We start from the raw sequence: 15148 nt of genomic DNA, 5'->3' as shown, positions 1-15148 counted from the left end.
CGCACATACACGTACAACATACACAAACACACACACGCACATACATGTACAACATACACAAACACACACACGCACACACACAACACACACACATTCACATACAAATACACACATTCACATGTGCACAAAGACACACAACATACAAACACATACAAACACACACGCACACACACACACACACACACACATCCACATGTGCACACAAACATACACAACATACACACATAAATATACACATTCACATAAACATTTAAACACTTTATTTAGGTTAATATGTAAGATCAAATGCTCATAACAAAATCCAAATACTTGTTTCCATTATGCAATTCAAGCTTCTGTAATTCAGCCATTACGCATACGGGTACCTTAGTGTGGTGATAAGACACATTATGTTCTTAGCGTTGCTAAACACCCCTTTACCTGATGGCAGTTATGATGGTAAGATGTTTTTCAACATAGCCCTTCAAAATTCAGTGTAGTGTTTTAGAATTCACAGATGCCACAAACGCCATTTTCCACACACCTACCCCCCCCCCCCCCACACACAATAAGCCTTTATTTTTGTTGTGTATTTCTCAGCTGTGAATAAGTGAGCTCCATTCATCCTATATTAGCCTTGCTGCGAGAATGATTAAGCAGTTATTGAGGTGTGGAAAGTTCTCTCTGACCTTCATGTTAATGAACTTGCAGTGGTGCAGTGGGTGCTGATGGGTTCTTGGAGTGTGTGTGTGGGGGGGGGTTCTTTAGGATATATCAGCCCCTGAGCCTGTATGTGAAATGTACTAAACGTAGTTTAAGATTCTCTCACCTGTGTGTGTGTGTGTGTGTGTGTGTGTGTATGTGTGTGTGTGTGTGTGTGTGTGTGTGTGTGTGTGTGTGTGTGTGTGTGTGTGTGTGTGTGTGTGTGTGTGTGTGTATGTGTGTGTGTGTATGTGTGTGTGTGTGTGTGTGTGTGTGTGTGTGTGTGTGTGTGTGTGTGTGTCTGTCCTCAGCTTCTCCCTGGCATTTTTCCTTTGCTGTCAAATTCTACCCTCCTGATCCTTCTCTGCTCATGGAGGACATCACAAGGTAGGACATGGGCGCTGCACACATCTTCAGCCGGTCTGCCTCTGTTTTGATTTGTCATTTTAAGATAGAAACATAGCTGGATTAAGAACTTATTCCTGCATCAACGCTAATTACAAAACCTTCTCACAATATTTGATCAGTCTTTGTGAGGCAGTGTTGGGTCAGTCCAGGGTTCAGGTTATGATTCAAGGTCCAGTGTAAATGATGTTTAGATTTACCTTTGCCAGCTCGGCTGACAATAACTGATCAATTTACACACAGATTTAATTAACTAAACTCTTAATTAATTATGTATTAGTGAAACAGAACCCAGTCCTTTTGGGATTGTTCTCGTTTTCTGTGTCTTGTCTTAGTTCTATTAATTTGCTCTCAGTAGTGTCAGATTTAACAGGCTCCTCCCCCTTTGTCCCGCTCCCTGTCCCGCTCCCTGTCCCGCTCCCTGTCCCGCTCCCCGTCCCGCTCCCTGTCCCGCTCCCTGTCTCTTGTAGGTACTACCTCTGTCTGCAGTTGCGAGGGGACATCCTGTCGGGCCGCCTGCCTTGCTCCTTCGCCACACACGCCCTGCTTGGGTCGTATACTGTGCAGGCAGAGCTCGGTGACTACGACCAGGATGAGCACGGCTCCGACTACGTCAACGACTTCCGCTTTGCCCCCAACCAGTCCCGTGAGCTGGAGGAGAGAGTCACAGAGCTCCATCGCACCTACAGGTGGGTGAACCGCCAGGCGTATCACACTTCATTGTGATGAAATATGACAAAGAAGTTACTTTAATGTTAGCTCGAGGAGGTTATCAGGTTCTCCCAGAATTCTTAAAATTAGAAAAATGCTTTTTGATATATAATTTAATAATAATTCCTAGATCCCAGCGGGTCATAGTTTTGTATGGTTTTATGAAATTTTCTCAAATTAACTGGTATGAAACAGATTTGTTATGGAACAGATCTCATATGGAAAATACAGAGTTTGTGGTCCTTCAGCACCACTCATCCCAACACATGCTGACACACTCCATAATGTTGTTAAGCATCTGTCATTTTAATTTGTTCTGAACCAGTGCCAACTTACTTTCTGAATCCCATCTCATCAGAGAGTTGGTAAAACCCACAGTCTGGGGCCCACAGTCCTGCTGTGTCAGAGTCAGTAAGGCCCACAGTCTGGGGCCCACAGTCCTGCTGTGTCAGAGTCAGTAAGGCCCACAGTCTGGGGCCCACAGTCCTGCTGTGTCAGAGTCAGTAAGGCCCACAGTCGGGGTCCCACAGTCCTGCTGTGTCAGAGTCAGTAAGGCCCACAGTCTGGGGCCCACAGTCCTGCTGTGTCAGAGTCAGTAAGGCCCACAGTCTGGGGCCCACAGTCCTGCTGTGTCAGAGTCAGTAAGGCCCACAGTCTGGGGCCCACAGTCCTGCTGTGTCAGAGTCAGTAAGGCCCACAGTCTGGGGCCCACAGTCCTGCTGTGTCAGAGTCAGTAAGGCCCACAGTCTGGGGCCCACAGTCCTGCTGTGTCAGAGTCAGTAAGGCCCACAGTCTGGGGCCCACAGTCCTGCTGTGTCAGAGTCAGTAAGGCCCACAGTCTGGGGCCCACAGTCCTGCTGTGTCAGAGTCAGTAAGGCCCACAGTCTGGGGCCCACAGTCCTGCTGTGTCAGAGTCAGTAAGGCCCACAGTCTGGGTCCCACAGTCCTACTGTGTCAGAGTCAGTAAGGCCCACAGTCTGGGGCCCACAGTCCTGCTGTGTCAGAGTCAGTAAGGCCCACAGGCTGGGTCACACAGTCCTGCTGTGTCAGAGTCAGTAAGGCCCACAGTCTGGGGCCCACAGTCCTGCTGTGTCAGAGTCAGTAAGGCCCACAGTCTGGGTCCCACAGTCCTGCTGTGTCAGAGTCAGTAAGGCCCACAGTCTGGGGCCCACAGTCCTGCTGTGTCAGAGTCAGTAAGGCCCACAGTCTGGGGCCCACAGTCCTGCTGTATCAGAGTAGTAAGGCCCACAGGCTGGGTCATAGTGTCTGGCATGGGGCTGTGGAGCTTTGTAGGCCCACACCAAGCTCACTGTGCCTTGCGAGAATGGAAACAGAACCCCTGGATTGTGATCTATCACCAGTGTTGAATGGGAGATGCCATTGCTAATTTTATCTTGCATTTCAGGGGCATGACACCTGCTGAGGCAGAAATGAACTTCCTGGAGAATGCTAAGAAGCTGTCCATGTACGGCGTCGACTTACATCACACCAAGGTACCCCCGCCAAAGTTGGGTCGGAATTTTGATTTGCGGTTCTGTTGTTTAAAGGAAACCAACGATGCTGTGCGGTGCTTTAGGATCTGACACTTCAGATTCACAATTTGATTTACCACCAACTTTATTAGAAACTATTAGAGGCACCTTGCAGAGTACCATTAGACTCTATAACCCATCTGTTGCCATAGATACATTGTGTTTGACTTCCTCCACCTCTTCATCACTGACCGCAGGGCTGTAATTGGCTGAATGTTTTTGGATGGCAGGTGCTGATGTGTAAAAAAGCTGCAACACGGCTTTGCCTGATACATTCATACCAGCGCAACACCCACTACTATGCCATTGCTAACGTCAGTGCAACTGCTGTTTTGAGTGTACCCTACCACTCAAATGAAACCCACTCAGTAGTGTTAGCAGTGGTCCTGTGATCACAAACCAATCAGTGAAGAGTGGGGTAGAAGTTAGGGCTGAACCTGTACATTGCAACTAATAGCTATGATCTGCAACTGGACACTAGTAAAATGTATCTATAAGAAGTCCAGTATGTCCAGTAAGTTTACAAAGGTACAAGGCATTATGTGGAAGTATATTTCTTAAATGCAGTTTGAACAGATAATACAAACTGGCTGTGCACATGAACCATAGCCATCACGTGCCTTGGGTCCATTGCACATTCATCTTCTCTGTTCTCTGTGATCCATATGGTAGGATTCCGAAGGGATCGACATCATGCTAGGCGTTTGTGCCAATGGCCTACTGATCTATTGCGACCGCCTGCGGATCAACCGCTTTGCCTGGCCCAAGATACTCAAGATCTCCTACAAGAGGAGCAACTTCTACATCAAGATCCGGCCAGGAGAGGTACTGCTCCTTTATCATCTCCCTTCTGCCATCGGCAGAGCAACCCGCACTCTGTCAGCAACCCGACCACAGGGAGCTTAAGGGAAAGTTTTCTAAGAGAAACAGCCAACCGCTGACCTCAACATACGGCAGCTGCTAAAGAAAGAAAAAAAAAAGTGAATAAAAAGTTTGATTCCTTGTTCAGTCAGCCCTGTTTGACTGTGCTTGGAGGGGAAGAAATGATAATTTATTCAGCTGCTTATGCATTAACACCACGGATGTGCATACCAATAAGGCTGGGGTGAATTGGTGGGTGACCTCTTCGATTTGCGAAGGTCCCATGGGTGGTTCCAGACCTCCTTTCCCCTGGTGGGTCCAGCTGCTGGGTCTGGCCCAGCACGGAGCATTGGAGTGGCAGGCCCGCTGAAGGCACAGAGGGACCCTGTGAGACCCTCACATAAAGGGCTCCTTCAGCTCGGCCCATGACAGCTGCATCCGCGCCCAGAAAAGTGACGAGGCGGACCAGTTTAGAGCGCCTGCCCAACACCCCTGTTTATCTCTGCTGCCTGAAAAAAAAAGGCTGGCGTTCGTCTTGTAGCTCGGCTCAGTTCAGCGACCTCTCCCACGTATCATAGTACGGGAGCTTAAAACCGCCACTCATCGTAATTAGACCCCGAAGCAGTGCGGTGCGTGTTAAATTAGCAAAGGTATCCAAGGTTAAAAAGTATTTTAAACAGTACAAAACGACCCTCCCTAGGAACTTCTTATGTTTATGTGCTTTTTTGTGGTTTTGCCTGCTGTCTGTAGCAGGAATGAAGTCACTATGTGGACTGTGTGTCTCTTGTCTTTCTGTAACAGTATGAGCAGTTTGAGAGCACCATTGGCTTTAAGCTTCCCAACCACAGAGCTGCAAAGAAACTCTGGAAGGTGTGCATCGAGCATCATACCTTTTTCAGGTATTCCCTTCCAAGCAGTATCCTTCAAACTGGGCTCACGGTGATTTCGCCGCGCCTTTGTCGGCACTCGCTCACTTCTCCGTCTTCACTGAGTCTTTGTCCATAGTCTGGTTGTCAGGATCTCAGCCGGCCTTGGTTGAGCTCCTGGAAAAGCCCAGGTGTGGTTAGGCCGGGGTCTGTGAGCTGAGCCCTCCGCTGCCCACACGGCCCGGCGTTCAGCTCTGTGTACACGCATGCTCTTCCTCAACTCGAGTCCCTGGGATTGTGATGCCCATTAATAGCACTTTAGTTTAAAGTTTCATTTAGGACTGTAATAATAACTTTTATTTGTTTGTTGAGCGGCTTAAAAGTTAAAAGTATCTTACAAAGTGCTTTACATGTAGAAGAATACATAAGAAAATGAAAGCAAAACAGGTGAAGAAAAAATGAAAGGCAATAAAACTAAATCACGACAAAAAGATGGAATACAAGGAAAATTTAATAGATAAAATACAATACAATTGTAGAATAATTTCACTAAATCCCATAAGAAAGTGCATTTCAAGATCTTCTTTAAAACTGTCATTCAATCAATCAAATAATCAATCAGTCAGTCTGTAGATGAAGAGGAGGAATGTTCCTGTTCTGCTTTAGCAGTAGAAGAATTCAGATGTGATGTTGTCTACATGCTTCTCTGCAGGCACTGTAAACAGCATCGAGTACCTTTCAACTGAACATCAATGATCGCTATTATTGATAAATAATTGATTTTGATTAGCATTTTTGAGCTCTCTGCCCATGTTAACCTTTCTGTGTGTCTGTGTTCTGTGACGTTGACTGGTGCCAGGTTGGTGTCTCCAGAACCTCCCCCCAAGGGCTTCCTGGTGATGGGCTCTAAGTTCCGTTACAGTGGGCGCACGCAGGCACAAACGCGGCAGGCCAGTGCCCTGATCGATCGGCCTGCTCCTCACTTCGAGCGCTCCACCAGCAAGAGATACCTCTTATCCCGTAGTCTGGATGGAGGTGGGTGCACGTGCATTTTTAATCACCACTTTCTCCCTCTAAGCCATCCATTAAAATCGAGAACCTTCCAGAGTCCCTGGTTTCATTTCGGTTTCAACCCTCAGCAGTACCTTTGTTCTGCTAGCAGCTGATTAAAGCTGTTGAATTAAAAATGAACTGGCCAAATAGAGGCCAAATGGGCCAAACAGAAGTGCAGCTCTGAGGCTTCGCAGAGGTAAAAGACCATCTTTTATGGTCGCCAAATGCAAATTGGCCACATTGTTGCCAGTGCTAGCCTGCAGCTTGACATGATAGGTATGTTTGTAGGTGCTTTTTTCCCACCTGGAGTGGATAAACAAATCCCCAGCTTCAGGAGTGACATAACTGAGCGTCCAGGGCCCAGATATCCACAAGCGCAGTAGTGCCAAAATAATCTGATATAATATATATCACATATATAATACTGCAGTCAAACTTTGGAAAAGAACTGATCCCGCATCAGCAGTAATACGTGGCATTTTATGGAGCGCTGAACCCTCTGTTTGCTGTGGGTGTTGTAGAGTTCTCTCGTCCGCTGTCCACCATGGGAGAAGCCCCTGATGCCCTGTCCCAGAGAAGTGATACACAGGGTCTCCTAGGAGACGAGCAGGAGACAGAGCAAGACCTGAGTGTTGACCAGGACCAGGACCTAGACCAGGACCAAGACCAGGACCAAGACCAGGACCAAGAAGAACACAGTGTCACCACTCCTACTAGGAGGAAAGAGATTAAGGTAAGGCCTGCTTTGAAAGGACAGAAGACCCTCCTTTTTTCTCATATTCATAAATTTAAGAAACTGTTCAGGAAACAGATGCTGGAAATGGAAGCATGTGTACTGTAGATGTAATTTATTAAATCTACTTCATTAAATCCACTTTTAAATGTACTGAAGCTTAGCCTTGATGTGCCATGCAGTTCTCCACAGTCTGAAACCGAAACCCTGTCTGTCCTGCGAGGACATAAGGAGCTTGGGTGGTAAGAACAAGCAGAGTGGGGTGCTCTAGTTTACAGCAGGGCGTTACCTAGTCGGGTGGGACTTCTCCCAAATTTCAGTTATTGCTCAATTTCTTCTACTGTGCTGCTGTTTCTTTCTTGTCACAGTGCTTTATTTGGAAGAGCTCTGCTGGAGTTTGCTGGAGGTTGTAAACCTTGCCTGCCTCTTATTGTTCTATCCTGAGTACAAAGAAAATAAATAAACCAGCGCGAATGTGTATATTTAGTTTTTTTTCCCCAGGGGGTTCTTTTTATTTGCTTTTTATATGTTTTTAGTTTGGTGGTATTCATCATATTAGTATGTTTTCCCCTGTGGATAATGGAGAATATCTTGGCACCCAGCTGCTGAAACCCAGAAAGCAAATTAGCAGACCAGGATCCGTTCATAACTACCTCAAAGAGAGAAGGAGCTTCATCCAAAGTCCAGGAAACCTATGCTGGATGTGTGTGACTGGAGATTATTATGAAGCCCCCATCCCTAAGCCCAGTGCTAATAACTTTCCTGATATGCTTGTCTATGACTCTCTGCTACAGCGGCTGAATTTGTCACCACTAATTCGTCCCTGTCTAGTTCGTCCCTGTTTAGACTGGCTCTTCACAGACTTTCCCCTTGAACCCCTCCTGCGCATAATCCGCCCCCTTCGGCTCATCTCTGTGTTTCTTTTGTTTGACCCCTTTGCTGGCAAAAGGAGGATGCCAAGCCGGAGGTATCGTACAGCGCCGTAGCGATCAGTAGCTGTCTGTGGCGCCATTCCTCTACATGTGTCATTGTTATTGTCCCACCAGTCACATACCATACAGGCATACGATTACAGTACATGTGCACGCTGGCATATTTCACGTGGAGCTTTGCCCATTAAGGCCTCATTGTTTCAAATGCATCATTCGTTTAAATGTGCAACCGTCGGTGGGTGACATGCCGCCATTCCAAACCCCGCGGCATTTCAGCATGGCAGAAAAATTAGGCTCATGCCCTCATCCACCACTGTGGATTAGAAAACCACTGAGACTCGGGAGACACAGACTTATTGGTGGAAAGCCTTTTAGCCTTTTTCAAGCGTTGCCTTTTATAATTTTTCATCAGGCTGCATGCGGGCAGAGTGGGTTTTTATTCTCTCGCTGCTCTCTCTCGGTCGTCTTCCGCTGTGCTTGTGTTTGTCATCTCTTGCGGGTCTTCCGGTCAGACCTTCTTTTATCCTATACCTGTCTTTGTGTGTTCATATCTGCGTCCCGAGTGAGCTCTCTCTCTCTCTCTCTTTTTTTTCTTTCTCCCTGTGACCTTGTATTCTCTCTCCTCTTCCAACACACCTGCATCTCTCTAACCTGTCTTTCCTAACCCATGACGTCTCAGTCGGAAATGGAGTCCACCCCCCGGCACAAGCAGGAGGTACCCGTTACTCCTTCCTGTCCATGGTCCTCGTGTTAACATAAAGTCCATTTGCGTAGTGTCACAAAGACGCTTCCATTCCACAGCGGGGACGTTTCCTGCGCCTTAAACACCGTAACGGTTGCTCGTGCTTGCGCTGTTTCCAGCTACAGCTCTCCAGCCGACCCTGGTGATGCTCAAATTTACCTCTCCTCTTCTCCCTTCCTCTGTAGTTCCTGGATAAGTCAGAAGACATGCTGCTGAAGCACCAGGCCAGCATCAATGAGCTGAAACGAGCCCTCCGCGAACCCAACAGCAAGCTAGTGAACCGGGAGAAGCGGCTCTCAGGGAGTTCCCCAGGCACCACCCCTGAGAAGAAGGCTGTGAGTATGGGTTTACGGTGGTGGGCTAAGAGCCCCTCTGCAGCAGGGTGCTGGTGGTCAGGGGCTGGATAGCCTTGTGATTTGACTCAATTTTGTTTTGTTACAGAGCTGACCATTATTATTAAGCGTACCATGTTGCCAAATGAGTGGATGTATAATTATTATGGGAATGTGTAGTTGATTCCGTTCCATTTCTTTGCTTGTGGTCACAACCAAATGCGTTTCCTGTCATTGCATTTTGATTAAGAGCAAAATATGTTACATTGTATATACAATATATATAGTATTAAGTTGTTTCTGTGAAACTGCTTTTCCTGTGCTGAACATCGGAAATGTTGAGGCGTTCTCTGTTGGCCAGGGTTCAGTGCTGTGTTTATCTTATGCTGTTTTCCACCAACCATTACATGCTTTTCTCTTCAGACCAAAAAGGGCTCTGAAAATGTTTGTGCGTCAGACTTGCTGTCACATGAAAAACAAATACAGTGATTTCATGGCTGTGCAACAGGGTTGAACAAGTACAGATTGTGAACAACCTAAACTGCTTTGTGTCATTTACATTGAAGTTGATATAATGTCCAGTTCCTCGTGCAAGAAAGTTCAGAAGCTCTCGTGAGTTGTTCAAGGGCATTTGAAAGACAGGGCTTCATTAATTTTGCATGAAGGATTTTTACTGCATCCTGCCTTTTAAAGACATATCATAATCTCTGCTCTGTCACATTGATTAGCTGCCAAGGTAATGCCCCAGTCATATCAGACAACAATAGACCCATGGGGATGGAACTGAATTGAATCTCATTCAGTTCAAACTGTTAAGATCAGATAACGTTTTCCACATTTGGTTTAGTCTGTTATTTATGACTCACCTGTATTCATGTAGTCTATCAACTTGTGTTTTATCTCCTCACAAAAAAGGTTTGCACCAGATCACATATTGCACAACGTTAGGGTATAGAGTATTATTATCTGGTGTGCCTTGATGCCTGTAATATATGTTTTACCTTATGCTGGAAATCAGAGCTCTATATTTAGAATAATTTTCAATGGAAATTTGAAGTGTTTGATCTTTAAATTGTTTTGAATATAATATTGAGTTGAATGAACATCTAACTGCCAGTTGCCAAGGTTTCAGGTTTTTCAGAGTAAAATGGCTCGGCTGCGAAAATTTCAGTTTTTTTTTTTTTTTTTTTTTTTTTAAGCATGAATCTAAGTGTTTATTTGTCTGTAAAGGCTTGTTTTCATGAAAACACCCAATGGAGTCTCCAGTTTAAGTTTGAATTTTGAAATTTGCATGTTCAAATAATGGTTAATGACCTGTTCTCCACTCTGACCTGCTGGTCTTGGCAATGACCAACCATCAGGAGGCAGTTGGAGCAAGGGGAAGGCAACCTGTTAACAGCCTTTCTGTGGAGGGCTTCATCCAGAAGACTATGGTGACGTCTCCAGAGGTTGTTTGCTTGCAAATATATAAACTCTTGTGAAATAAACCTACTTTTTGTCTGATTATACCTGCTATATTTTGCTTTAGAGAACTTATTTTGGCCCTTGCAACAGCAAAACTAACAATTTTCCATCTGTATCAACACATAGGGCTCTGAGGAGTGGGTATTGATTGAAAAAGAAAACACTTACCAACAAGACTATGAAATGGAAGAGAAAGATAAGAGGAGAGCCCACATTTCTCCAGCTCCTTTGGTCATTGGAGCACAATTGGAAAGAAAGATGATACACATCGAGGTGATTCGAGAAGACGGTGAAGAAGTCCAAATGGAGAGTTTTCAATCCCAAAAGGTAACACCAAAAGATTGGCCTTCTGAATCCAAGCAAAGGAAAGACACAGAAAAGAATAAAGTACCAGAGTCCTCACCTAAACATCTGACAATGGATTCCACTGTGGGCAAAGAACAAACATCTCCAGAAAAATCTTCAGAAGAATCTCCAGAAAAATCTGCAGAGCCGTCTCCAGGAAAGGCTGCAGAGCCGTCTCCAGAAAAGGCTGCAGAGCCGTCTCCAGAAAAGGCTGCAGAACCGTCTCCTGAAAAGGCTACCAAGGCATCTCCAGAAAAGGCTGCAGAGCCGTCTCCAGAAAAGGCTGCAGAGCCGTCTCCAGAAAAGGCTGCAGATCCATCTCTCGAAAAGGCTGCCAAGGCATCTCCAGAAAAGGCTGCAGAGCCAGAAAAGGCAGAAATGTACACTTTCAAGAGAGGGGTGAAAGCGGAACGACATTCAAGCAAATCTAGCAGGGAGAGAAGGCCGCAGAGTCTGAATTTGGGTATTTCACCAGATTTTGTGTATGAGACAAAATCAGAAGAATCAAACATAAAGCTGGAGAGTGATGAGTCGGATGAAGACAATAACACACCAGGGAAAGAGGCGATGCCAGCCAGCGAGTTCAGCTCAAGAACAGAGAGCTGGATGGAGCCGATGCCTGAGAAGATAAAGGAACATATAAACACTGTGTCAGATGTAGCTCCAGCAGGGCTGCTGAATGAAGAAAAGGACAAGGAGCTGAACAAAATCAATGAAGATGACGAACAAAAGCCTATTCAAGAAAAGAGAGTGTTTGATGATGCCAAACATAGAGCACAAGATCAAGAAAAGAAAGCTTCTGTTGAACAGCAGGAAGCCTCTGACTCGGTCAATGGTCCGGTCAAAAATGAGCTTGAGAGAAGGTCCGAGGTCCAGTTTGAGATTGCAAAAGTCATCATGATCGATAACCGTGAAAATAAAACAGAGCCTGATAATGACAGCAAGCAGAAAACGGTATTCCTTCACGAGAAGAAAATCAGTAACATTGAACAAGAGAGTGCTGAAGAGGCCACAGGAAGAGCAAGGGCCACAGGACACGGTCGTAGAGAAATAACAAGGATCGTCCCATTGAAATCTGAGACAGCAAAGAGCCAAAGGTACAGAGATGACACAGATATTGGGGAAGAGTCCGAAGTGGTGAAAAGACAATTTAAAAGATACAGCATGAATGAATCCTTAGAGAGGCAGTTTGATTCAAATAGATTTGACTGCAGAGACACAAGCTCCTTGCACATTTCTTATACATTCACCAGAATCAACAGAGATCAAGATGAGTCAGTGTTGTCCACGATAGATCACAACATCCCTGAGCAACAGACAACAAGCCACAGTGAGCACTTCGTAAAAGCAAAGGTTGTTCAGGATGAGGAAGAACCGAAGCTCTCCAGCAGAGCAGAGTGTGAAGATCTCCGCCAGTTAGCTGAAGGGACTGTGGAGGCTCTTCCACTCTCATCCAGGACCCCAGGGCTCCAGAAGAGCGCTCCTCCAGCTCCTCCGGTCAAAAGCAAGAAGGCCAGAGAATCCGGACTGATCCTTCGTGCTGCCAGCAGGGAGCCGGCACCGGAAGCCGCTTGGAAAAAACACGGGGTAACTCCGCACGGCCACTTCCGTTGGAAACGAGGCATCGCATGAGCTTCCGACCGACCCACACATCCATCATTTCCCTTGTTTTGACTTTGAAATTTTTTTTCCTTTTGTCTGTGAAGAGAGGGGCTGGCGAAGGCCGCTTAGCTTTGGCTGTTTTGTTTTTTCTTTTCCATTTTCCATTTGGCAGTCCTGTCTAGCTTATGGGTTGAGCGTGCCCCCACACAGAGGTCCACGCGTGTTTGTATATCCCTGCAGTTGGTCTGTTGCACCAAAAAGCTCCAATATAATCTGTATGTGGCCTTTTTCTGGAACGGCTCCTCTCTTCAACTGCAAGCCGTGGTTTTTCCTTCCAACCGAGTATTTGCAAGCTCTGAGTTGTGGAGGTGTTGCGAGGAAACCCAGGCTCATGCACGCTGCCATGACTGACGTACTCAGGACTTCTCTATGCTGTTTGCTGCAGACGCTTTATGTACAGAAGAAGTCAGTGAGTTCAGACATGGCTCCCTGAATATTCAACATTGTGTTAAAGACTATATGGAAATTTGCTTGGTTTGCCATTTCTCATTCATAATGTTTCTGTAGGAAAACAGTAATGCTCATTTACATTTTAAGCCTATTATTATGTAGTGAATTTGCATGCCTAAATATTGATGTAAATTATACAAACCAAACATTCAACAGATATTTGGCCATTGTTTACAATGAAAAATAATTCCGAGCAACTGTTTTTTCTAACAGTGCATTATGTGGTGATCTAACTCATAAAGACAAATGTTTACTGCATGAGGATTGCATAAAAATCACTATTACACAAACGTGTGCATTTACAAGACTGAAAAAGTAGATGATTCACATGGACCAGCTTGGTTCTTCCTCCTCCGTCACGCACAGATCCTGATGAATCCTCATGCTTGCATTAGGCGCAAACAGATTTTTTTGGTTGTGGAATGGAAGGAATTTGAATTAGACGGAGATCTGACGGTTTCGATCTCACCTATCGACTGGGCCGAGGTCTAGGGACACATTGGCATGCTGTGAGAGCAGAGCGTGAGGTGTGTGTGTGTGTGTGTCAGCACTGAGAAGTGATAAGCACGTGAGAGCAGTCTATTCTCACTGTGTCTGCTAAAGCGGTGTGGGTGCATAGCAGCCTTTGATTCACATTGATCCTGGCCACTCTGATTATCTGCCACAGGCCCTGAAGTGACTGGCAAAAGCTTCTGCTTTCACGACCGAGATGTAAAGTGCTCTTGTAAATTCACACAGTTTCGGTAGGAGCGGCTTCCACCGTTTGGCCGGTGGACGGCATTTGGAGCGTGCCCGATTTTATTATGAGTCCTCTACGGAAGCATAAACTCTGCTTGGATTTTTGTCAGTGCGGGATGTTTATGCTCCTGGTAACGAGTTTACTGTTGACATGGATATTACGCTCTACTTCCATTGGTCATCATGGAATATCACAGCACATATACCACTCTGGGCCGAATGCTGATTTCATTCTAATGCACTGTGATTTTTATCTGGACTGGAAGTAAATAAAACATCAGTTGGGCCCTGCACTCTCTCCAGTGAGGTGTTGTATAAAGATTAGCAATGATGAATGGTTCCAACATCTGCTTGGCAAATTATTTGCATATGAAATTTGTCATTTCAATTTTACATTTAATACAGAAACACGTGATTTTAAACTGAAGCCAGAGCTCTCTGGAGACTCGAAGGACACAAGTGATCTGCATAATATGAGCACCTTGTGAAGGTCCCTGATCCACTGGAATGATTTGAATACCTGATTGACTTGGATTACTGATTGACTTTTTTTTCCTACTTCTTGCTGAGCTGTTTACCTAACCCTCTGCCTGGCAGTGTGCATGTCAAAACGTGTCGTTCTGTTGGTCCTGTGCTAGTGGAACTAACTCAAGGTTGCTTTCTTTCTGCTCTCTGCCTCTACAGGAGTCTCTCTCCTCTCCTGCCATTCATGAAGAGACACTAGATGATGTCAAGGTCTCTAAAATTCTCTGGTTTCACGGCCATTGACGGCATTCTACCTGTTTCTTTTTTGCATGCCATTTTCCTAAGGGCACCGCCCCCAGTCACATCTCTTTCAGTTCTGAAATAACCGTCACGACTACTTTTCTGTTGACCCCCCAACACGCACTCATCATGTCCTCGGGACGTGCGGTTCTCTGTAACTGTGAGTGCGTTCCATTCCATTTCACTCAGGCTTAGACTGGGCCATACACCCCTCCACATCTAAATCTCATCCCTGCTCTGCTCTGTGAGCTATCACTCAGCAGACCGCTCTTCTGTCCATACCAAATTGCACGATCAACCTAAAGAGGAACCACAGCTCCATCTCCTTCCTAAGGCTTCAGCGTCTGATTAGCTGGAGGACTAACCCCACCCAGCGGTTCGCCTCGCTAATCCCACGCTGCTCCCCCCCTCTCTGCCTTCCACAGCGACGGCCGCCCTCCTCCGGCGAGGACGAGCGGGAGGCGGCCGGGCTCGCGCGGGACGCCTACCTGGGCATAGAACGCAAATGCTCCAGCATGACGGTCAGCTCCACCTCCAGCCTGGAGGCCGAGGCCGACTTCTCTGCTGAGCTGGGAGAGCAGCTGCTGGAGGGCGGAGCCGAGGACCCCGAGGACACCTCTGGGTTCTACCACTCTGCCTGCCCGCTAGGGTCTCACGAGAGGTTGCCCATGAAGGAACGAGTGCATGTTGGCAGAGCGCAAGGGGGAGGGGCACATGATGAACACAGCCAACAGGAAGTGGAACCTGTAAGCAGTCAATAGCTTCGCTCCATCTGCTCCCTACTGTGGATGGCATCTTCAAAACTCCCAAACATACTGCATCCTTGTTAGGACTCTTGTGTTGTTACATTTCCACCAACATTTTTTTTTTTTTATC

The 15148-nt window shown here is 46.2% G+C and overlaps 1 protein-coding gene across 6 annotated transcripts in view; it reads left to right on the top strand.

Annotated features, from left to right (window-relative positions):
- Nucleotides 1–15148, top strand: part of LOC113586340 (band 4.1-like protein 1) — a 59812-nt gene that overhangs the window by 38268 nt on the left and 6396 nt on the right. For 3 of the 6 annotated variants that reach the window (XM_035520224.1, XM_035520223.1, XM_035520227.1), the window contains 14 exons: nucleotides 993–1068; nucleotides 1557–1775; nucleotides 3203–3290; nucleotides 4002–4154; nucleotides 4992–5089; nucleotides 5916–6091; nucleotides 6631–6842; nucleotides 7792–7809; nucleotides 8454–8489; nucleotides 8702–8851; nucleotides 10210–10296; nucleotides 10439–12244; nucleotides 14192–14242; nucleotides 14698–15018. In XM_035520224.1, coding sequence (XP_035376117.1) covers nucleotides 993–1068; nucleotides 1557–1775; nucleotides 3203–3290; nucleotides 4002–4154; nucleotides 4992–5089; nucleotides 5916–6091; nucleotides 6631–6842; nucleotides 7792–7809; nucleotides 8454–8489; nucleotides 8702–8851; nucleotides 10210–10296; nucleotides 10439–12244; nucleotides 14192–14242; nucleotides 14698–15018 — 3491 coding nt within the window. The remainder of the gene's footprint in view (nucleotides 1–992; nucleotides 1069–1556; nucleotides 1776–3202; nucleotides 3291–4001; nucleotides 4155–4991; nucleotides 5090–5915; nucleotides 6092–6630; nucleotides 6843–7791; nucleotides 7810–8453; nucleotides 8490–8701; nucleotides 8852–10209; nucleotides 10297–10438; nucleotides 12245–14191; nucleotides 14243–14697; nucleotides 15019–15148) is intronic. The other 3 variants (XM_035520225.1, XM_035520226.1, XM_027024367.2) reach the window with 3 other exon arrangements.

This window comes from Electrophorus electricus, chromosome 20 (genome assembly GCF_013358815.1).
Source record: "Electrophorus electricus isolate fEleEle1 chromosome 20, fEleEle1.pri, whole genome shotgun sequence".
Classification (NCBI taxonomy): Eukaryota; Metazoa; Chordata; class Actinopteri; order Gymnotiformes; family Gymnotidae; genus Electrophorus; species Electrophorus electricus.
The sequence above is the reverse complement of the archived record's forward strand: the minus strand, read 5'-3'. Positions and strand labels throughout refer to the sequence as shown.